Below are 23,042 nucleotides of genomic sequence, written 5' to 3'. Positions count from 1 at the left end.
CTATAAAACTTCATAAGACAGATGCATACTGCAAGAAAACCTTGTCTTTTAAGTTTATTTCATCAATTCGATACAGTCAGATAAAAAATCATCTTCAGATAATATGTCAACACTAAAGATTATTCGAAAATAAACGATTCGAGGTTAACGCTACAGGTGTCATTATCTTTACTGTACCTACCTACTGTTACTGTTCTAAACTGTCAGAATGTACTAGAAGTGATAAGAGCATAGTTATTGTAAGCATTACAAATAATCTTAGAATAACATTAATGTGGAGTAGGTCAGAGAGTGACGTACATAACTATCCGCTCCCCCTCCTCCCCGGCTTCCTTGACAAAGGCTAGAGACGCACCTGTAACTCCTCTGGAGTTGCAGGTGTCCTAGGGTTGACGCTGACCACTGACCACCAGGTGATCTATCTGCTCGTTTGTTCCCTATGCACACTTTAATATGATACTTTAAAGAAGCTCTGAAAAACCATCTAACGTCACGTCAGCAAAAGTCGCAGCTATTGGTTGCTTTATAAAAATGTCTAACCATTCCACCAATCAGACTACAACACCTTCAAAACCGACCAATGAACGCGCGTCAATTTACATGGCGACGCATACAATGAATGTATTTTTGCCACGTGCCACTGAGTACCAGACAGTTTAGTGTCTAATAATGGGTTATTGAATACAAATAAAACGATCACACATAAAAGGGAAACCTTATAAGGATAGATATTGCAATTTATTTTCAAAATGTTATGTCTGCAAACCCTGTTTGGATGAATATTTATGTCACTGGCCACTGCTGATTAAGTTTCTGTTAGGTTAACTGACACATTTCAAATGGAAGATGCATTTAATTAGACTTAATCAGGGTCTTAATGGCACTATTCAATCATGCAGCCAATACAAAGAGAATATATAATAACTGAATTTCCTTTTAACATAATGCGTTGCACTTTAAATACGAGGAGCACGAGACGTTATAAACCACGTCCCTTTTATATTTTCCAACAAGCGGTCTCGTACTACAAACAAATTGCCACATTTTAATGTGCCACTTTCTTTCGAGAGGGACGGAGCTATACAACCTTCATAGCTCCGTCCCTCTCGCACTGCTCAGTGATCGACTATTCTGACACAATTGTAATAGCAGACTAAGGCCCCTGATCGCTTGTAACTTATTAACTTCAAATATAACCTTTAACTTCAAATATCATTAGGCAGAGCACATTTGTTTTGTCACAGTGCACAATCATATTATGGCATCTCCTCTTTGTACTTGCTTCCTGATTGTAATGTATTAACTGTGTACAAAATTTGCTAAAGATATATAAAACCTAATTCTAATGCTAGACGGATACAGTACTAATGATGAGGATGTAGTTAATTTGTTCGAATAGCTCTGGGATGCCCTATAGAAATGTTTACAAGTTGGTCATATCCGGCTATTATCGAAATACCATCAAAGATTACAACAATCATTTCAATTAATAATGCGGATTGAAAGATAATGATGTGTTGTTGGCAACAATTTGCTTTTGGTAAAACACCCATTTGACTCATTACCGTATTTAGGACGCAATATCTTAGACATATATGGACAGTAAAAAGTACAATAAAAAGTTCAAGTGTGGGAGAGCAATGTTCAGCACGAATGGGCCGGTACGACCAGAGTGATAACCATGGCCTCACAGAAATCGACGTGAAACGACACTCGCGTTGTGTTTCGTTGCGTGAGTGAGGTTACCGAAGACCAAATATTCCTAATCCCCGATTCTCCAACAACCCTTAAATTCCTAACCCCCAAAAGACCGACAACGCACTTGTAACGTCTTATGTGTAAAACAATATCATATGGTATTCTAAGAAGAAGTTTTATAGTAATAGATTTTTACATGGACAAAACTAAACTACAGATTAGTAGTAAAATAGAACAATGTAGGTACCCATATTCTATTGACAACAATTGACGGAAAATATTACAGAATCAAAGTACATAACAGTCATGATGATTTCGACGGTTTTATACATGACTGGCTGTTATAGTTTCTATTCATTATTTACCCACATTATGTCACAGTTATATTTTAGAATTATTATTTGCATTGATACAAATCTTATCGTCTCATTATCATGTTAAAATCATAACAATGATATCAGTAGATTGAAATAATCGTACGTAATAGGTAAACTATTAACGTACCGTAAAACATGGCAACTTTACCATATTTTGGAACTAAAATCGAAATATGTTTTTAACCATAAGACGCATAGAAACTAAAACTATGAGTATATTTAGCAATTGTAGTCTATCTGGCTCACTTTACTGTAATCGTCATTATATTCAAACGCTTACTTTAGCCGTAGTAAAGAAAAACAACATGGGTAAAGATACCAAATTTTTGGCAACTTTACCTACGCGCCGTATTCATCGTGTATTGCATATTAAAGAGTTGTCTAGGTACAGAGGGCTTCATCTAGGACCTCTTCGTATTATAATGCAAACAATATGAGGAAATCTATAAAGATAACGGCTACACAGACAGTAGGTATAGTTGCCACGGGTTTCATCGTAATTTACATACAAATAATTTGTTACGCTCGGGGTTGTCAAAAAATGAGATTTTTTTATGACATGTATATTTAAAAAAAAAATTATAAACCTTAAACCTAAAGTAAAAAAAGCATAAATATCTGACAAAAATATTGTTCCCTTTTAAACTAAATTAAGTTCTAAAATTTTAAGTATTTATGTTTAAAATTGTAAAAAAAGGCTACAAAATAATGTTTAATCTTTTGACTTTTTAATTTTTTGACTTCACTATCTCCATAGATAATTTTAACATTACTTTCGTATACTTTTTATATTGTCTAGCTCCGAGTTTTCTGCGGTTTTGGTTCATGGGAGCCAATTTGGCTCTAAAACAAAAGGTATTATTAAATACATTATAACTTATCATCCAGGATATTATTCACTATTATGCTGTGAAATTTTGGTATTCGAAAATGGTTACATACACACAAACAAGAAAAAAACATTTATTGCCAACCCTAACTGTAGGTAAAGTTGCCACAAAGCAGGCCGTGGCAACTTTACCTAACCTGTGTCAACATTACCGAAGCGATTATTTATCAATAAATTAAAGAAAAAGCAATTGCTGACATTACAACAGTAATCCCAACTATATTATACATACAAGATCAAAATTTCACTCACCTGTGACAAATAATTTAGGCTCTGCGAGCACAATTTAGGAACTACTAACTTTTAGCACATTTTCACGCACTACACTGTAACGGCCATTACTGGCATAATAGCAGTCTTACGTCTACGCAAAATATAGTAAATATTTCCTTTTAAAGTCAAAAAAATACTACTATTACAAAACAGAATTCTAGTGGGTAGATTTTTAGATAAATGAGTTTATACCGAATACCTATAGTATGGTAAAGTTGCCAAGGGTCTGGTAAAGTTGCCATAGTTTACCGGTAATAATATTTGCTAAAGAAAATGTGAAGTGCTTAGAACAGTCTATGAGTGCAAAGCTCTTTGTTATGAAGTTATTAATCTCTGGAAATACTATAATATGTAGTATCTTTTACTGTCCACTAATATCGGATAGGGGCGCCACTATCGCTAATGGGGATCTCATCCGAAGGACTTTAGAATAGAGGATTAATTTTTGGCATAGTTTAATTCTTGGGGACATGGCGACGATTACTCGTATAAATGAATGGGTATTTATATACCTAAAATAAAAGAGCCGATTGTAAAGATTTTGGGAAAAACCTTCTCAGTTATGAATTAGTCGATTAATCTATCTACAATCTAGATAATTTCTAGAAGTAGCTACCTACTTCCTAAAATAAAACTAATATACATTTTATTGGCATATAAATAAACCGCCAAACTGTAAAATGTTTGATAAAGGTTACTTTTATTTGTTCTTAACAAAAACGTAAAATCATCATGAGATTTATGTTTTCGTTATCGAGATTAATACGTAGGTATATTGTATTAACTGTGGGGTGATTGAATGATATTCGATTAAGAATATCTAAAAATTGTATTATTGAATATTTATTGGTTTCTTTAGATATAATATTCACAAAAACAAGAACAAAGCTGCAATTTCTATTTAGAAATTCTTATTACCCTCAGGGTGCTTTGCCATCAGAGATGTTCCAGCTATGCTACGCAGATGTAATAGCTAATGAATATGATTGGTGGAAGCCAAACGCGTCCACAGCAACGTAGCATAGCACATCTCTGGCGGAAAATCACCCTTATACCTAAATCTAAATATAACGACTTCCTACAGTGAAACTAAAAATAGAACTGAAAGAAAAATATTTTCTTACAAATTTTCATTCAAAGAAGCAACTGTAACATCAATCGATTCAATACACAATTTTTATATTAATACCCGGAAGGCGAGTCCATTCAAAGATCCCTTTTGAAAATCTTTCAAGCACTTCACTCAATGAATAAACATTGATTTGTTGGAATACGGATATCGTTGATTCAAAGTGTATTACCTCATTAGAAAGCTCCTTAATTTGATTGAAACACTTCAACCTTGATTGAATTTAAAATCCTTTTAAAGCTATGGTTGATTAAAGTGCGAGGAATGTTTTGGTCGGAAACAATTCTTGTGCTAAGGACTTTCTTTTTGAGGGCGGGAAATCACCTAATGTCTTCCCTCGCCTTGGGCGAGGCGAGAGGGAGTGTCAGACTCTTTCTGACTAAAAACCACCGGCTTCGGATCAGGCAGCAGCCCTGCTAGGCTCCATCTGTGGTGTGCTAAAGACTGAAGCAGTCTTTGGAATAAGTCTTTCTATTTAATATTTGCTTCATCATCATCAACATCATTTTGTCCTGTCCTTTGCTGGACATGTGGCCTCTTTTACACAAGAGTATTTGCCATGTTTTCTGCTCTTAGTTGGCGGGTTGGAGCTGTTTTAAAGGGTCGTTTTGGGTCTGATGTTAAGTTTCTGTACATACAACCGAAAGGCATTCTAAAGATCACTAATCTTCTCTAAAAGTTACACCCTTCGTATGGCCCATACCAATGCGACACATACTTTTAGATTACAAAACAAATAAAAACAAATCTTAACATTTCAATGTCATGGTTCAAAATGCTGTTGTAACTGGTAGAACCGGTTTTTACTATAACCTCCATTTGTATTTGTCTCACAAACTTAATAGGCTCTATATGACCATAATTGATTAGCTTTACTCATGGGCCTTATGGGTTAGTAGCCCTAAAGAAAAATAAAGAAAGAAAGAGGCTTTGTTTCTCTTTGTTGCGCAGGAGTTGAAGATTTTTTAATGCGTTTTTATAAAGGTGTGGCATTGTTTTCCTATATAACACATTTCCAAAATCATGATTGGTTTATTGGTAGACATTTGTACAGATTAAATATGTTTCGTTTACTGATAATTTCCTTTATCATATCACGCCAATAAGTGTTCAGTTATCAGCCTTATCCTACAATGATGCAATAAAACGTTAGTCTTTAAGTTCTGAGCCGTAAAGACTATATTAAACTTCAGTTTAGAAGCACATGGTGTTACACGAGTGTTCAGCAGACGCGCAGGCGCATACATATAGTTCGATGGCATTGTTACGTCACACATCTAATGGAAGATTTTGTTTGTTTTACAATTACAAACCTTGGGTACATAGTAATATGGAACATATTGTTATATAGATCTGTTCTTAAACATATAAAAGCAATATCTTGTATATGGGTCAATGTTAAACCATTGTAAAAATAGCCGTTATATTTAGAATTCGTTTTACTTGTAGTTGAATCGTGTGTACTTGTGATAAGTACTACATATATTTTTAAAGAACCGTTGTTTTTGATTTTGATTAATGTGAAAGGCAGTTGTTGTTTTTTGTCTATCTATCTATCTATATTAGTAGGTCGTGATAGACCACTGGTAGACTATAGGCCATCTCTTTTTAGTTTGTCATAGTTTCTGCGCTTGACAAAATGACTGCACGGTTGGTGCGGTAGCTGGGCAACTGGCTGCCGTGCAACGTGCAGTGGGTTTGATTGCCGCACGGAGCAACTCTTTGTGTGATCCTCAAATTGTTGTTCCGAGTCTGAGTGTCATGTGAACTGGTATGTTTGTAAACGCAACCACGACACAGGAAGAAATGCTAGTGTGAACTTAAAGATAAATAAACCATTAAAAATGATCGCTGAGCGCTGGTGTCTAGTCTCTCTCAAATGTGTAGTCTGTTTAGTAAAACTTGTAAGAGTTGTTGGTAAAAAATGTATTCTACTCTACATTTGAAGACCAGAAAGTAATAATGTAATAAAACCCATTTGTCACACAGCAGTAATTTATGTCTTCAATTGAGGGCTCGGTTCAAAAACTTATTATTCAACACGTGTAATACAAATTCGGTAATGTGAATATAGTATCGGCACACACATGTAATAATGAATTCTATTCTCATTAGCATACAATTACTTTTACGATGACGCGGAGGCGCCTAGATTTTGTACCCAAGTGATGTGCGCAACTGACTACAACAAAATTAAATTCTTAGAAATCAATTTGTTTACTATTTTATACGATGGTAGGTATAAGGAAAATTTGTGTTTATACGTGAAACAATGACTTTACAGGTATTTTGTTCTACATTATGAAAATGCATTTAATGAGTAATATGGGTGTATTGTTTGTTAATTTATACTTTGTTAATTAGTAGTGGGATATATTTAGTAACCCTGGTGCCTGCATATCATATCAGTACATATATGACATAATACATTTAGAATATGTAACAAAAAGTGCTTGCAGAAAACTTTGCAATAGTTTCCAATCGACTATACTTGTAGTTCTTCAATCCTTCACTATGTCGTTCTATAACCATGACTATCTCTGCTAAGTTTTATCCAAAACACTTTAGCGGTTTGTGCGTAATTGGGCAACAGACAAACAAACAATCTGTCATCCTTCTTGTAATCACAAATAGTTATGTAGTTTCTGCTCGCCATGAGTCTTAAACCAAATTTACCTAAATTATAAATATTTTTTCTTTTTATTAACCTTATACTTTTTAAATTACAGATGGAGATAATGGGCCAGAGTGTGTTCGAGTTCAGCCACCCTTGCGACCACGATGAGATCCGCGAAGCGCTGCGTTCCACCAGCTCGGGCCGCCGCGATCTGCTGCTCCGGCTGAAGTGTACCCTCACCAGCAAGGGCAGGAACGTGCATCTTAAGTCTGCTTCTTATAAGGTATTGAAGAGTTCTGGGATGTTCTTTCCAGTTTTCTTAAGATTAGATTAAGTCCCATAATGTAGCTTTCAAAGTCCACATTTTGTATTTCAAGTAGACCAGGGAGGCACTTTTAAACGTCAAAGTCTGTCGGTCAGTCCTCTAGTGCTCAATATCCCTAAAATTTTATCTGAGAGATCCGAGACGACCTAGATTGTAGATAGCTCTGACGGACTTTGTGTCAAATACGAATAAATTAATTTCATCTAACCCAAAGATACCGATATTAAGAAAGACAAAACTATCAGTGATTGGTTAGGGATATACAGACAGTGTTCTTACTACAATAAAATTATTACACGTAGAAACCATTTAACCTACCACTTCATTAGGTCTATTCCGAAAAACCAAACAGTTGACAAAATAAAAATTTTGAACCTAAAACCAAAACGAATAAACGACAAAATGGTAAAACCGTAGACTTCGTTCCGAGTATACTTACTCAACAAAATGCAATACCGTATTTAAGCTAATAAAATACGTAGCAATATAAACATAATTATGTAAATACATTCCCTTTCACGAATGCATGCATCCTTCACAATTTTAAACCTAAAACCAAAATCAATAAATGTCAAAATGGTAAAACAGTAAACTTCGTTCCGAGTATAATCAACAAAATGCAATTTCGTATTTAAGCTAATAAAATACGTAGCAATATAAACATAATTAAGTACATTGCTTAAACTATTCCCTTTCACGACACGAACCTTGGACCACAGTCAGTATACTCGTGTGAGTCATTCATTCAAAGTGTGAACCAATAAGGTAGTCGAGTTAAACCTTTTTATGATGACATTTTATGGCAATGGTTTGTCATCTACATAGTTACATAATTGGTTAATGATAATATCTGTGTATAACATGCCTGCCTCGTCGGTCGAGTGATCGCAATTGCGACTACCGGGCAAGGGGTTCGATTCCCGTGTCGCAGTCGGGTAAAGTATTATTAGACTTGTTTCGGTTTGTTGAAAATTTCTCAGTAGTAGCACGGAGTCTGGAACTGTGTGCGTTGTACGGCAATAGGTTCACCCCCTATTATATAGGACTTATAAAACAATTGGTGAAAAGTGGGTGTACATTGTATAGCGGCATTACGTGCCGTAATGTGCACCTCTGCCTACCCTTCGAGGATAAAAGACGCGACGTTGCACTGTGTATAATATCATTAGAATGTCAGTAATAGCGCAGTCTCAGAGTAACTGTCCACGTTGCGTCATTTGTCGACATGCAGTCGCATCCTATACAAACAAAAATGACAAATGTTTGCAACTTGCTTAAAAACAATGAAAACTGTCCACGAATCAGCAACGGCAAATCCGTCTATCTAACTTCTATAAGTATAGCAGATGAATATTTATTTTCTACACAAAAGTAAAAATTTTAATACAGTGTAAATTTTGCAATAGGTACTCTAATATAATTATGAAAATCCGGTTTTCAAGGATATAAATAGCAAAAAATCCCACCCATTTTCCCCCAAAATGGTCACAGAAATATGTATATTATTATATCCAATTAATTGTGTGCACAATATTAATAATTTAATACGATAATAACATTTTACATAGGTACCTATTGCAAATTATAATAGCCACTAATATGATTCACAAACTATACTAATTAATAAATAAAGTAAATTATTTAGCTTAAATACACATATAAATTAAATAATAATAACTATGACTAAAATATTTACCCACTTAAAATTAAAACTAGCTTAAAGCATTAACTAACATAAAACTAAAATATTTATAATAAAATGCTATATTTAATTAAGTACTGTGATTAGGACAAAACTTACCTTGACATACAAACAAAACACGGGATAAACCACAGGAAATAAGTATGTAATTCTAAATTGATTATTATAATTAATTTTGTCTCGGTTTACCTGCGCCTGACATTGTGTAGGACGATCTTTGTTACAAAAATATCTGACAGCAAAATCATTTGTTGAATTATGAACTCTTTACCAGTACCCTTAGTACGAGTTTGCTTTACGTTGAACGAAAACGAAACGAGAGCGCGTTCGCTGCTATGATTGGTTGGTTTATTCAAGCCGGCACTGAGGGTACTGATCCTAACCATGAACGTGTAGGAGGATCACAAAATATCTTGCATTCAAATCTTACTAATATAATAATACTCAAACATACAAACACGTCAAAATGGCTGAAGGGTTCGGTATGAAATTTATAACAGCAGTAAATGATGGCTTAGATTTTATATTCCACGGGTAGGTACACGAGCGAAGCCGCTGGCAGAATCTAGTTACATCTAATAATATGAAGTATCTACGCAAAAACCCAGTATACCAGTAGTTTTATGGCTTTGTAAATACCAATGTTTACTCAGCCCAGATAGTATTAGGTAACCGTTTTATTTACGGAATTCGTTAAGATTTGGCGATGGCGTAGTTGTGAAAAACCCAAAGGTAGGAGTTAGGTATATATGTGTCACTACTTATGATATTATTGTGGTCAATATACCTAATTATTGAAAATGGATAAAGGTATATAGTACTTAAAAAAAACAACCAACATTTTTCGTTTAGTCAATCCTCGGCCCCTCGACTCCTAAAAAAAAGATGTGTCAACTCGACCCAAACTGGGTCCAGTGTTTAGGGGTCGAGTGGATTTTCCGTTAATTTCAAAACTAAAATTTTTGTAGGTAAATTTTGTAGGTTTTAAACCCAACCAGTTTAAGATATAGGTACTCTAGTAGATACACTAACTCAAACTTACCATCAGAAGATGAAAAATTATACATACATACTTAAAAATATTTAATTCAATAGGTACATTTCTTACTAATATGCAATGCAGAAGCTAAAAAGTATGTACCATAGTACACATATTCCTTATGTACTGGAGCTGTATACAAAGCAGTAAAAAATATTTCTAATTAAACATCACCTAAATGCAATTTAAACGTTAAAGAGTTTTCGTAGTACATAGGTAATGTAAATAAATACGGATATTAATGGACATACAAACATAGTGGTTAGCTAAATTTTATTATTGTTTGTTTAAAATAAACTTACTGTATTAAGCCTTGAATACTCCAATCGTTGCTTATTATTAAGAGATTTGTTTGTCTGAAATGTAGGAATTTAGTACTCTTGTATTCACCTAGAATTAGGTATTGGATGGCAGACGAAGGTGAGTCTTGTTACAAATTAAGCTAGTCTGTAACTGATTGAAGATTTAATGTTAGTTCTATGAACATTATAGAAAGGAAATTTTTTATTCATGAAGAGTAAATTAAATTTTTAAAATCTAGTTGTTATAAAAGAGAGAAATGTAAGTACTTCAGATTATTTTATGCGTCGCAATATTCTCGAAAAAAGATGAATATGATGCGTTATTTTTGTTTAAACTGATTAGGAACCAAATAGATTGCCCCGATTTGCTCAGTATCCTAAGGTTTCGCGCTCCCTCGAGATATCCCCGCCAACCAATAACGCCACTGTGCCCACCACTGAGAAGGACAGTGTTGGGTGGAAACCATGTAATACCCAGACTGTGCAGAACTATGAACGGCTATAGTGATGTGACTGATGTGCACAGTGACAGTGTTGGTCAGTTCCGTAAAGCTATTTTTACTAATATGCACTGTAATAGATAATTTTAATTTTAATTTCATTTTATTTTTTTCAGTATTGGTGTTTTTTTGGTATTAGTAATCTTTGTAACATATTTTTCTGTCAGTTTGTTTTCTACACCGTTTTTTGTCACAAATTATCATTTCATAATATTATATAAATAAGTTATTGTTAACTGTTACTATTATGCATGCTGTGTTAGCCTTTAAGTGATTATTATACTCGCACATGTTTTTATCTTTTATCATTAGTGTAATAATTGTTGGCTAACCTATTTAAATAAATAAATAAATAAATAAAAAAGGTTTTCAGTAATATGTTCCATGAAAAGTATCGTTATTCTCTGTAAACCCATTATATGAAGACATAAATGTAATCTAGGTACTAAATTATGTAAAAAACAAACAAACTAAACCTCTAATATTAGAACTTAAGACGGGATATTAACCAAGTTTATTTGTGTCTATGAGTTTTCCGTAAATATCCCGTCTTAAGTTCTAATATTAGTGTTAGTGACCAGATGCCATTTAAAAACTTAAAACTAAACCTCGTCTCCATTCCAGGTGATCCACATAACAGGCCACATGCTAACACCGACGGACAAGACAGAACGCAACAACAACGACGACAAGAAACCAGACATTGATGACAAAAAGGTGACCAAGAATGGGACTCTAGTGGCGGTGGGCAGGCCCATACCTCACCCTTCTAACATAGAGATACCTCTCGACAGCAAGACCTTCCTCTCCAAACATAGCCTGGATATGAAGTTTAATTACGTTGATGAAGCGTGAGTATACTATTTTTTCTATGGTGGGAAATGTTTAAAAACTAGTATAAGCAGGCTAGGAGCTTTATAATAGCTACCTACTTGCCCCTCGTTTGCCTTATGTAGTAGTAAAGTTGAATGAAGGGGGCAAAAGAGCTGACGGATCATCTGATGGTAAGCGATCAGCACCGCCCATGGACACCAAAGGAGAAGACATAGGTGCATTGCCCGCCTTTTAATAAGGATTTGTTAGACTGGGAGCAAGAATGTGAATAAAGCTACTGCGTGTAAATAGTAAGCAAAGTACTGACCGCATCATAGTTTCAGCTTAGTCCCATTTGGCCTGTATAGGGTGCATGTAGTATTTTTGGAGAGAGAAAGGTTTTTTCTGTGTATGTTCTAAAGGGCAATCTTTGGGTTACTAAACTTACGTACTGAAAAGTGTTTTGTGTGGTTTTCTGTTATTTGGAGTACACAAACAGCAACATTACATTTACTTTTGTAAACACACAAGTATTTGTATTTCAATAATACGGTTACTAACATTTTTGCTGTGTAAATAACATTATAATGGTCGGAAACGGAGTGTGTATATAGGGCAACTCAATAAGCAGTCATCGTAAATAAGTTTTACAAGTAACAATAAATTAATCTGTTCCCCAAGCCACGGCCACAAAAATTAGGGTGACGGTCACAGTTCTCCAAGTACAAAGCTGCTAGACATAATAATATTGAGAAAGATCAAAAGATGGCGCTGTTACCAAACAAATCGACCGTATTACCTGACCGAATTTAAGTAGCGCGTCGTCTATTGTGTTGTAGCATTTACCGCGGGCAACTTCACCCAGCCGTGTAATATCAACAAAAATATCACCTTCAAATGTATTTTGTAGGTTAAACATGATGCGATTTCGCGGTTTTGTACACAGTCCGCGATAAACTTACGTGGAAATAGTTCAGTACTCGATGTTTCTATGTGTGGTGATGTGTGTTTGTTGCAGTGATAACAAATAGTGTGTTTGTGTTTTTAAATCGTTCGTGTTTTGTGTATTTCTGTTTCTGGATACTGTGAGAATGGCGGGATATTTAAATTGCACAGCTGTAAGTGTTTTTTTGGATTTCTGTGGGTGTTAAATGGGTTTTATTGATTGATTTCATGTTTTAAGCACGTTTTGTTGATAAAATATTGTATATGAGCAAGGGACGTCGATGGGAGTGGCGGTAGGTCATTCAAGGTTATCTATGTAGGTGTACCGGCAAGCATGTTCTAAGCATGGGGATTACAGGTCACATTAGAGGTGACCTTTGGATTTCAATGGCTTCCTGTGTCCTCATTACGAAATATGTGCCTAGGACAAAAGTAGGCGCGAACTAAATACTAATTTGGGTTAAAGTTGTGAAATATTTCTAGGTGTATAAGTAATCGCTATCTATAAGTACGTGTGCAATATAAAGAATTTTCCTATTCTGATTTTTAATTATACCATCTATCAAAAAATCCAATTAATAACACATTTCTAACACAGCTGTTACTAGATTACACCCAATGAGACAAACCTCAAATAAATAAGCTCTAAAACTAAGTTCTTTCTTATTATATGTATATGAAGGGGACTGGAATAAGTAACAGCATACATACATACATACATGTATGTATGTATGTATGCTGTTACTAGAACACCCAATGAGACTCAAATAAATAAGCTCTAAAACTAAGTTCTTTCTTATAATATGTATATGAAGGGGACTGGAATAGGTACTTGTTCAAAAAAAATAATAGGTATGTCCAACAGGTGTAAAAAAACAGCAAATAACATTAAAATATTCTTTCTCTTTCTAGATTGATGAGCACTCTCGGTTACGAACCGGGCGAGCTAGTCGGCCGTTCCGTATACGAGTACCATCACGCTGCCGACGCCGCATCCTTAGTCCAGCAGTTCAAATCACGTAAGTAATAATTCATAATAAACAATACAAAAAAGACACGATTACAACAAAAAATTAACTGTAAAACAGCGCCATCTCTTGGCCCGGAGTCTCAATAGTTTCCGTTGTAACTGGTGTGTCGTTTTTGAGCAAATAGTTCGCTATGTTTATCATAGATGGCAGCATATGATAAAAACCAAAAAAGTGGTTAAACAGTTTAAAAAAATATGATTATTTTATTTGCCGTTTTAAAAGCTTTATATGAATGCAAAGTATTATTTTTATAGCTTTCACGAATACAGATAGGTACTTAGACGTTCCTATTTTGGTGGGAACGACGTTAACTGCTCAAAATTGTTCTTTACTAACTTCATTGTAGATGGATTACGTAGGTCTAGTCTAGGTACACTAAAAAAACGAATATTATTTTAATATCAAATTTTATTTGAATTTCCAACTCAACCCACTTAAATCAAGTTAACAATGAATATTTTACATTAGTAAAAATATTGTCTGTAAAAAAATCATCTCAGTATCTTTGGTATAATCGGCTAGGCAGTGGAGTGATGGTCACAAAAATAATCTTTATAAAACTTTCAAGTTTGTAACAATACATATAAACAAATACAAAATAAGTCTTCGGCAATGAGTTGTTATTGTCACTTAATGTTTAAATTACTTATAATTATCAAAAGTCTTATTGAATTTCTAGTGTTACCCACCATAGAATAGGGTGGATGACTAATTTTTATTTTAATGTCCTTCTTGAGATCATTTTAAAACGTTAGACACGTATTTTTTCTTTTCCTTCGGAAACAAGTACTTTCAAAGGTATATTGATTTGAACTATCACATGACGTCATGTCACGTAGAAATGACGTATTTGCTCCTACTCCTAAACTTTGGGTCGTTCGAACCTTATATGACAAAATAAAAAATACGTGTCCAATATTTTTCATTACATAACTGAAGGACTGTATAAATTTTTAATTTTCATAGCCCATCATCATCCCTATTTCTAGTCTTACACGCCAAAAATATCCGGATTAAAATCAAAATTATTTACAAGCCCTGTTTCTCTTTCATAGTTATCGAGTGTTTGTTGAAGAAAATTGTTTCTAATAAGTAGTCGTCGATTTTGTTCCTCCAAGCAATCGATGGCTTCTCGTAACATCTTCACTTCGGCCATTAATTTGTTTTCTAATGGTGTTCTGATTTGATTCTCGAAATTTCCGTCATTTGATACATTTGGTACATTTCCACTTGGGTTTTCCACCGGTTGACCTTGCATTTGGACATACGGCTGCAAATAAAAATATGAACGTGCAATCATGATCACAAGTGCATATACTACTCTAAATTTTGAACAGACTATTCAAAATTCCCAATGAAAACACTTGATGCTTGTATATACAGAAGGAGAAATACCCAGCTTTACTAGCCGTCCAAGATTTTGTGTACAATTTATTAGAACTCCTGGATTAAATAATATTGCAATAAATAAGCATAAATTGCGCTGAGAATTTGTTTCTATTAAAAAGTAGTAAGAAAAAGAAATAGTTACCGCTGCAGGGTTGTTCTGAACGACATTAACAGGAGTTAAAACTTGGTTGACAATCTGTGGTTCAATCCTCACGGTGCTTGATTGTGGAACGACAATTATATTTGTCCCTCCAGGCTGGCCCATGTTCGATACTAAAGTGTTTCCTGGTATTTGGTTTACTATCACAATATTAGGCCCTTGTTGCTCATCATCACTCGATTCCGAAGACTCTTCAGGTGGTGGTGGAGTCGGTGGCTAAAAAAATAAGGAAAATTAAAGTATAATAACATTCATAAGTTCTGGCATACGTATTTTTGAAAGATGATCGCAATTTTTACCAGTTTAGTGTCTGGAAAGGCCTCCGAAACTAGTCTCTTCAAACCATTTTTAGTCCTACAGTAATTTTGTTCACCAAAATGTAATGAACATATCCTTGTACTTTCGTTTATGTTGTCTTTGTGTAGTACCTGTAACCATTTGTTACGCATCCGAGGATTTCTTGGTATCCTGGGAAAACAATACATATTATAATTGGCTTTCTGATGTTATTCTGCCGCTATTTGTTTGCCATGCATAGCTGTTGGTTTTCCATTACATACATAAATAAATAATCAAACGGATTTGTGGTAAAACCTTAATTTAACTTTCTCTAAACTTAAAACGTCCATTAATACAATAAGTAAAATTGATTACTCGTAAATTACAATACAATACAAAAATAACGCTAATAACATAAACATAAAACGAATGTTCAAATAATAAATCGATGTCTCGAGTGCGGCCCTGACTTCAATAAGAACCATCCGGCTCCCGGTTGCAGACTGCAGCCATGTTTTTCCGCGATCGCGCGACTTCACAACATTCCTACTAGAAATTAAAACTTAAAAACTAACCTGTGAAAGTGAATATCTGTCCCATGATTATGAACATCGGATCTCGAATTGCAACCGCTAACTGCACACTGAACCATAATAAAGCATGCAAAGATGCCACACGACAAATGACGCCACGCGGTCGATTACAGTACTGGCGAATGGCACCGTGTTTACCAACGCGCGGGATAAGTTGGTGCCGCCTCTAGCGTTCGGCGCCATTTTGTGAGCGGTAATCGCGCCACCTAGCGGATATTTGTCTTATTTATTCGAGGACGACACGACAATGTATGCTCGCGAACTACGTCACGCGCTGTCAATGTAGGTATTGTTTTAATAAACAGTTGCCTAGATGTCGTTTTGCATATGATTATTGTTACATTAGTTACCTGAACATTATATTATTATAAAGATGTATTTAGGTATCCATAAAGCACTTGTTTGCTGATTTTAAGTGTTTGTTTAAGGATCTTAGTTTATTCACAATTCAAGTAGTCTTCAGTCAACCTTCTTTACATTGTAGTCTACTACATTCTTTAGATTGGCTATCTCGGGAAATCTACGTTAAAATGTCTTTTCAGACTTATATTTCAACAAGCGACATCACTCGTGTAATCGTGTAAAATAAGATAATCGTAACCTTATCCAAGGTTTCGCGTATTTGTGTAGCTCTATGTTATTTGTTATTTAAATGTAAAGCGTAACAAACAAACACGCGATTTTATGTAATATGTGTTACTATAGACAAAAAAAAATATTTTGTTTACTGTGATAAATGTTCCACTTTATCATTCCATATTCTATGATACTGTAGGTATTTACTGATTAAAGTACTATTATACCTACCTATTCTACACGTGGATCTATGTTTGTTATTTTTAACAAGAGATATTTTTTTTTTATCGCAACCGTTTTGTAGTTAAGTAGCTACATCATGATACCTAATTATCTACGTCTTATCTCGCAGTTTAAATCTTATGATCAGGTGATTTAATGGCGTACTTACAGTTTGAAATAAAACATTAAGTAACAATGGTATATCAATGCATTTTAAGATAAGATTTGCTGTAGATTTGCTCTTTAAACCAGGCAAAAATAGCTGTTATTTTTATGTCACTAAAATTAAAGACTATTGAACGCTCAGTGACATTATAAAATATGGCCTAGTTTTAGGTTAGTTTTTGGGATTAATTTACCGAAGTAGCAACGTTTGCAACTTCAGAAGCATAGTTTACGCGTTGCAAACCCTATAGATATTTGTTCATTTTGATAAATTTACGCATTGCAAACCCTACTCTACACAGCTGTTTGTTTATTTTGGCAAAAAATATTCAAATGATCAAAATGTCTTTAATTCATTTTTATATCAGAGAAATGCACACTACAGAACCCAAATAACATAAACTTGTCCGTAATATCATATTGAATCAATCTTAATTCCAAGTCGACTTTAAAAAATTACCCGTGGTACCAGTCAAACTGGATATAGACCGGTTTAATACCTACCTACTTAGTGTACAACATACGATTGCTTATACATACGTAGGTATTACGCAAAATTGGGTGGAACTCGTGCAACCCATACAACTTGTATTTTTCAGACCTGTTTTGCGCACGGGGTAGTCTGTCTGTAGTCACTCTGGTTTCTTCTCAATCAAAAGAATTTTTGTGATGGATGTTTGCTTTGTAAGGTTTGATTATGAGGAGTCATTTTATTTTAAGTTTTTATCATGCTGAATCAGGATTTGTGCCTAGTGTTATGCACGCTAGAAACATTACGATAAAGTGCAGTTTTAACTGTATACTAACTCAATCTTGGTCAATGCAGCCTACACACATTGTTGTACTGTTGCAATTTAACTGTACAGTTTTATCTATTCTTTATTAGATTCAGTTGAAACTGTACCGTTCAACTATTTGGTTTTTTTTTGAAGGTTAAATCATCCAATATCTTCTACCGTATTTGGCGAGCCTAGAGACTAGAGGGAGAATCAGACTCCTACTGACTAAAACGCACCCCGTTCCTACTCCTGGTTGTAGAGCAGGAGCTCCGATAAACCGGCTAGGTAGTCCGCAGCTCGGAGCTCTACACACCTTACGATTTAACTGTATTTAATACTACATAGTTAAATAAATGATAGGTCCATACAGCCTACACACCTTTCACAGCAGCGGTGTGTAGCCGCGATAAGAATAACAGTTATGTGATTAACTGCCGAACACAGACACATTTAATGATTACTTAAACTAGTCCTTAGTGACGAAAACAATTGCTAAGTAACCATTAAATGACTGTGAGTACGACGGTATGTCTCTAAGCTGTCTATATGGTATCTGATTGTAATAATCTGGTGGTCTCACATAGTAGATAGAAACAATCGATCGGACACGTGTTAATAATTACGTCGTAAACTTGAGGAAATGACAGTCGGCTGAAGACTCGTTCGTGGATTTTACGATATGAGGACAGACGAACGTAGAATTTCTTCTTTATTAATCGTACATTCAATTTTGTCGTCTTTAATATAGAAAGAAAGATCTTAGTATCCAATTAAGGTCTTTAATGTACGCCTGTATCTTAGTCTTATAAACTGGATTGAAGCCTTTAACTAGATTCAAATGAATTTAAGTATTTCTTTTAGACTACACTTGAACGATTGCCATTTTATTATCCACAATCAATAGCCTTAGTATGAGTTTGCTTTACATTTAAATTAATCGAAACGAGAGCGCGTTCGCCGCTTATACTATTATACTAAGGGTACAGGACTGATATTATCCATCCATCCATCCAAATATTTTGATCTTCTAACTTGGATCCTTATAAATGAAACTTGTACAATTACAATTAATTACAAGTAAGGATATTTGCTAAATTTTCTACTTTTTCCTGTTGTTTGTTAGATAATATCGTAGGGGTAAAGCGGAAGAAAAAACATTGCTTAATGAAGAAGAAGCTTCTTAAGCAACAGCACTAGCCATTATGGCAGTATGTTTCAATTACGTTACTTGCCTTTTTGAAACAAAATAATGACGCTACATTTCATTTCTAGCTCGGTACAAATAAAACCTTAGATTTATTTCGTGTTATATCGACTTTACAGCCTAACCTTGAGTACATAACAGCTGACAGATATTTAAAAATTCATTTACTAAATACTTTTGCTTTCGTATCGGCTAATTAACGGAAAATCCTCACGATGTGTCGTTAACTGTTAGGTATTGTTCGTTCATTAATTGATTAGTAAGTTAGGATAGACAAATGGCCCTGGGGCATATGTATCAGTCTATTACTGTTTTAATTTGACGAACCTATTTGCTGATTGTAGACTAGCTGAAATGTATACCTAGCTGTTTCGTTCCCTATTTGCGTTCTACTCGAAAATTATCTGAAGGCTCAGCCATCTCTCTCTGTACCAAATTTCATCAAGACTTCTTGGCATTCCCGTGTGATAAGTAACAACCGAGACACGTCCACTGCTGAACAAAGGCCCCCTTAGCCCTCCAAGTAGAACGACAAGTCGCCACCGTTCAGAATACTAGTAAGAAACACAATTTTGTTCGTTCGAATGGAACAATTTGTCAAGGAGTCCATGTCCCTATTATAAAGCCTTCGCTGCCCATCTGTCACATGATTGTATGTTTAGAATAGTAATACATAGACCTAGAATTTCTGATTGATGTCTAGTGAGGCCAATGTGGTCTACAAATAATTAATAGATACTTAATAAGTAGTTGAACTTTTCTTTAAGTTCCTTGCCCTTTAGACAAATGGTTTGAACCACGATAGACATTGACATTCAATTGTTTTATCCACAACTTCGATAAGTATTTTACCTTTAAATACTAACTGCCAATAACCTATCTGCAGATTTACGTTAGGTACATTTTTGGGATGGGGTAATCATCCAATGTCTTTTTCCGCCTTGGGCGAGGTGAGGAGAGAGTGTAAGACTTACTGAATAAAAATCATCCCGTTCCTACACCTACTTCGAGCCAGGGCCCTGGTTTTTTTCATTCAGTATTAACCATCACCAAAGAGACGATTTCCCTGACAGAACTACATGCTAAATTTTGACTTCCTAAGACCAATAATTTATATACCTAGCATATTGCAAGATTTTAAAATAGAATACGTACTACGACCTTCTGCCTTTTTCAAATCTATCTTCCCATGACATACGATTCATTCAAAACGTGTCAAAATTTCATCTCTGGTAAGCAAATCTAAAAATAGATTGTATTGAAGCCACCCGTTAGGGAATAAATAACCCGTCAAAGGATCTAGGTCTTACCCATATTGATTTTATCCTTGTATGTAGATGTCAAGGATAAACAAAATTGACAAAAAGATTTTCCCTTCGTTAGTTTACCTGCTTTTTTAATGTATTATAAGCCGGTAAATGAGCAGACGGGTCACCTGATGGTACAAGTGCGTTGCTGTCCTTTTGAGGGTTAGGAATTTAAGGGTTGTTGGGGAATCGGGGATTGGAAACGAAACACAACACAAGCGTAGTTTCACGTCAGTTTTCTGTAAGGCCGTGGTATCACTCCGGTCGAGCCGGCCCATTTGTGCCGAAGCACGGATCTCCTACACTTAAAACTGCTTACGTGATGAATTACCACATGCATCTAACTGTGAAGATAAAACAATAGCAATTTATTTTGTTATGATATCCAGCGGGAGACTGTAATGATGCATTCAAGAGACCTTATCATGGCGTGCTCTGAATATTTATCAGGTAATCAAGTATAAACTTAGCGGCCATCTTGGATTTAACCGTAGAACGGAACGGTGATATGAAACGTCATTATTTATTGTCAAACTATTAAGGGAATAGATTAATGAGGTATGCATACGAGATTTTTAAGTTATGGGCATTGTTATAGGGTCGATTTTTCTTTAACCTAAATTAATGGTAATTCTTCTCATATTATGATTAAGTTTGTCGATTCTCCGGTATTCTTGGGAGGTGAAATATTATTGATTTCGTCGGTTTTCGAAATTACTTAGTAGGCAGTGCAGTATGTATGTAAATGACAGGTATTTACCAAGTTAAATAGATATTGATTTTGATCTAATGTATACCGACAGCCTTCTATTGCCATTACCTATCAAAGATATAAGTTTGAGATACTTCCTTCCTATATCGGAAACTATAAACTATTCTGATGAAATTTTCTTGAGAACATCATTAGTTTATTACATACTAAAATAAATAATATAAAGACTTATCCTCAGTTTTCCACTACAAAAGCAACAAGCTATTGTAATAATAAATTGTTGATTATTTAATGTTAGAATTGTAAAATCATAAAAACCTTCAAACCATCAAAAACTATGCATTCTTGGAACCCTATTGCAAGTCAACATAATTGCAAAGGAAATCGATTGTTATTTACGAATTGAATTATCGATTTATTGGAATATCTCGATTACTTATCGCGTGTTCAGTGAAAAGTATCATATTCATTCGTTTTCGCAATAGTGCCAGTTAATATAATTACTCATTTATGTACTTTATTACGAAATCACATACGAAGCCATATTATTGATGATTATCCTCATGATTTCACACTTGTAGTATATTGATAAATTCAATTTTAAATTATAAACGAATAGACGGATTCCCTAATGGTAAGCAATCGCCGCCGCCCGTGGACACCCGAAACACCAGAGGCGCTACGTGCGTTGCCGGAGGTCAGGTATTTAAGAATTGTTGGGGAAATTTTGAATTAGGAAGGGGGCAATTAAGCCTCCAACCCAACGCAAGCTTCACGTTGATTTTCTGTGAGGCCGTGGTATTACAGGGTCGAGCTGGCCGTTGGTGCCGAAACATGGCTCTCCCACGCTTATACCGCAAAACTAAATTTAATAACAGCCCCTTTGGTTCTCGTCTCAAGAACCCACGCGTCCAGGATCTTTCAAATACTACATGAATTATTATAGACCATTTGGATTACGGATGCGTCCGCGCGTAGATCTCATTCATTTTAATAAGTAGGTACCTATCCTTGTTGCCAGTCGACTGGATATTATTTTGTTACGAGTACAGAATTGGTTGGGGAAATTAAATTAAATGTTCTGAGTTTTAACCGTTTTATACGCACTGGGGCAAAGGTTTCATACAAGCTGCGGTAATTGGTCTCTTTACGATTATTTTTTGGGAAATTTGTCCCTGAACATGTACATTGGTCCATATTAGCTACTTTTCGGATTGTCAGAATATTTTTAGGTTATTCTGTATGGTTTTTTAAAACAGAATTAGTAATATTTGGCTTTCTGAAAACTTTACCTTACTTTAAAAGTGTTTAACACATAAGAAAATTTCTATTGAAAGTTGGAAACAACTAACCCAACAATTTATCGTATATTTATTCTAATTCAGTGCGTAACATACGATCCTATTATATAACGGACCTATTTTCGAGTAAACAACGCGTCGTTTTATTTAGCACGTGTTTTGGGGATAAAAATACTTTTTTATTGGGGCATACCAGTTCATCACGACGTTATTGGTTGACACTGACGGAGGTCAAATGGCCGACCTAGGAGCCACGTTCAGACGCAAATAATGCGGTTATATCATATACATAACACGTTATTTTAGGACTTTATAACGCTTTAATGGTGCAGAAATATGCAAAGGTTTTTAATGAGCGCAAATTTATTTAAAGAACTGATGACGGAGAGTTTGTTTAATTTTCCTGTTGGAGTTTTAAGAATATTGTATAGGTACCTACTTCAAAATTTGAGGTACAAAGCAACGACGATTGTTTTAACCGTCTGTCCAATTTATAGCAGTGGGAATAATCATAAAAAATCCAATTCTAAAGGGAAAGAAACGAATGGCCGAAAATCTCGGAGTCGAGGCTCTGTCCAGTCGTCACTTGATGTAGGTACTGTGTTTATAGGGTTTTATAGGCAATACCCGAATTCCTGTCGTCGACATTGATAAAGTGATAGCATTTCAAGGGTCTTAAATGTCAATCAGCGCAAATTATATTGTGAGCGCCACG

The 23,042-nt window shown here is 34.9% G+C and overlaps 2 protein-coding genes across 12 annotated transcripts in view; one reads left to right on the top strand and one right to left on the bottom strand.

The window, feature by feature from the left end:
- The window catches only part of LOC118275745 (hypoxia-inducible factor 1-alpha), a 104,523-nt gene that overhangs the window by 36,296 nt on the left and 45,185 nt on the right, over positions 1-23,042 (top strand). For all 11 annotated transcript variants that reach the window (XM_050695372.1, XM_050695371.1, XM_050695369.1 and 8 more), the window contains exons 4-6: positions 7,096-7,266; positions 11,476-11,702; positions 13,522-13,628. In XM_050695372.1, coding sequence (XP_050551329.1) covers positions 7,096-7,266; positions 11,476-11,702; positions 13,522-13,628 — 505 coding nt within the window. The remainder of the gene's footprint in view (positions 1-7,095; positions 7,267-11,475; positions 11,703-13,521; positions 13,629-23,042) is intronic.
- LOC118275756 (uncharacterized) lies at positions 14,031-16,393 on the bottom strand. Its single transcript, XM_035593830.2, has 4 exons — positions 16,044-16,393; positions 15,489-15,657; positions 15,172-15,405; positions 14,031-14,910 (listed from the first exon to the last, which is right to left on the bottom strand). Exons 1-4 carry the CDS (start codon positions 16,118-16,120, stop codon positions 14,632-14,634), a joined length of 759 nt encoding a protein of 252 aa, XP_035449723.2. The 5' UTR covers positions 16,121-16,393; the 3' UTR covers positions 14,031-14,631.

The sequence above is a fragment of the Spodoptera frugiperda genome, chromosome 8 (genome assembly GCF_023101765.2).
Source record: "Spodoptera frugiperda isolate SF20-4 chromosome 8, AGI-APGP_CSIRO_Sfru_2.0, whole genome shotgun sequence".
Classification (NCBI taxonomy): Eukaryota; Metazoa; Arthropoda; class Insecta; order Lepidoptera; family Noctuidae; genus Spodoptera; species Spodoptera frugiperda.
This window is presented reverse-complemented; position numbering and strand designations above follow the sequence as displayed.

Coding starts and splice junctions, on each gene's coding strand:
- LOC118275756 (XM_035593830.2), bottom strand. CDS start 16,120: ATGGTTCAGTGTGCAGTTAGCGGTTGCAATTCGAGATCCGATGTTCAT. Junction 15,406..15,488: donor CCTTTCCAGACACTAAACTG/GTAAAAATTGCG, acceptor TTATTTTTTTAG/CCACCGACTCCACCACCACC. Junction 14,911..15,171: donor TTCAGAACAACCCTGCAGCG/GTAACTATTTCT, acceptor TTTTATTTGCAG/CCGTATGTCCAAATGCAAGG.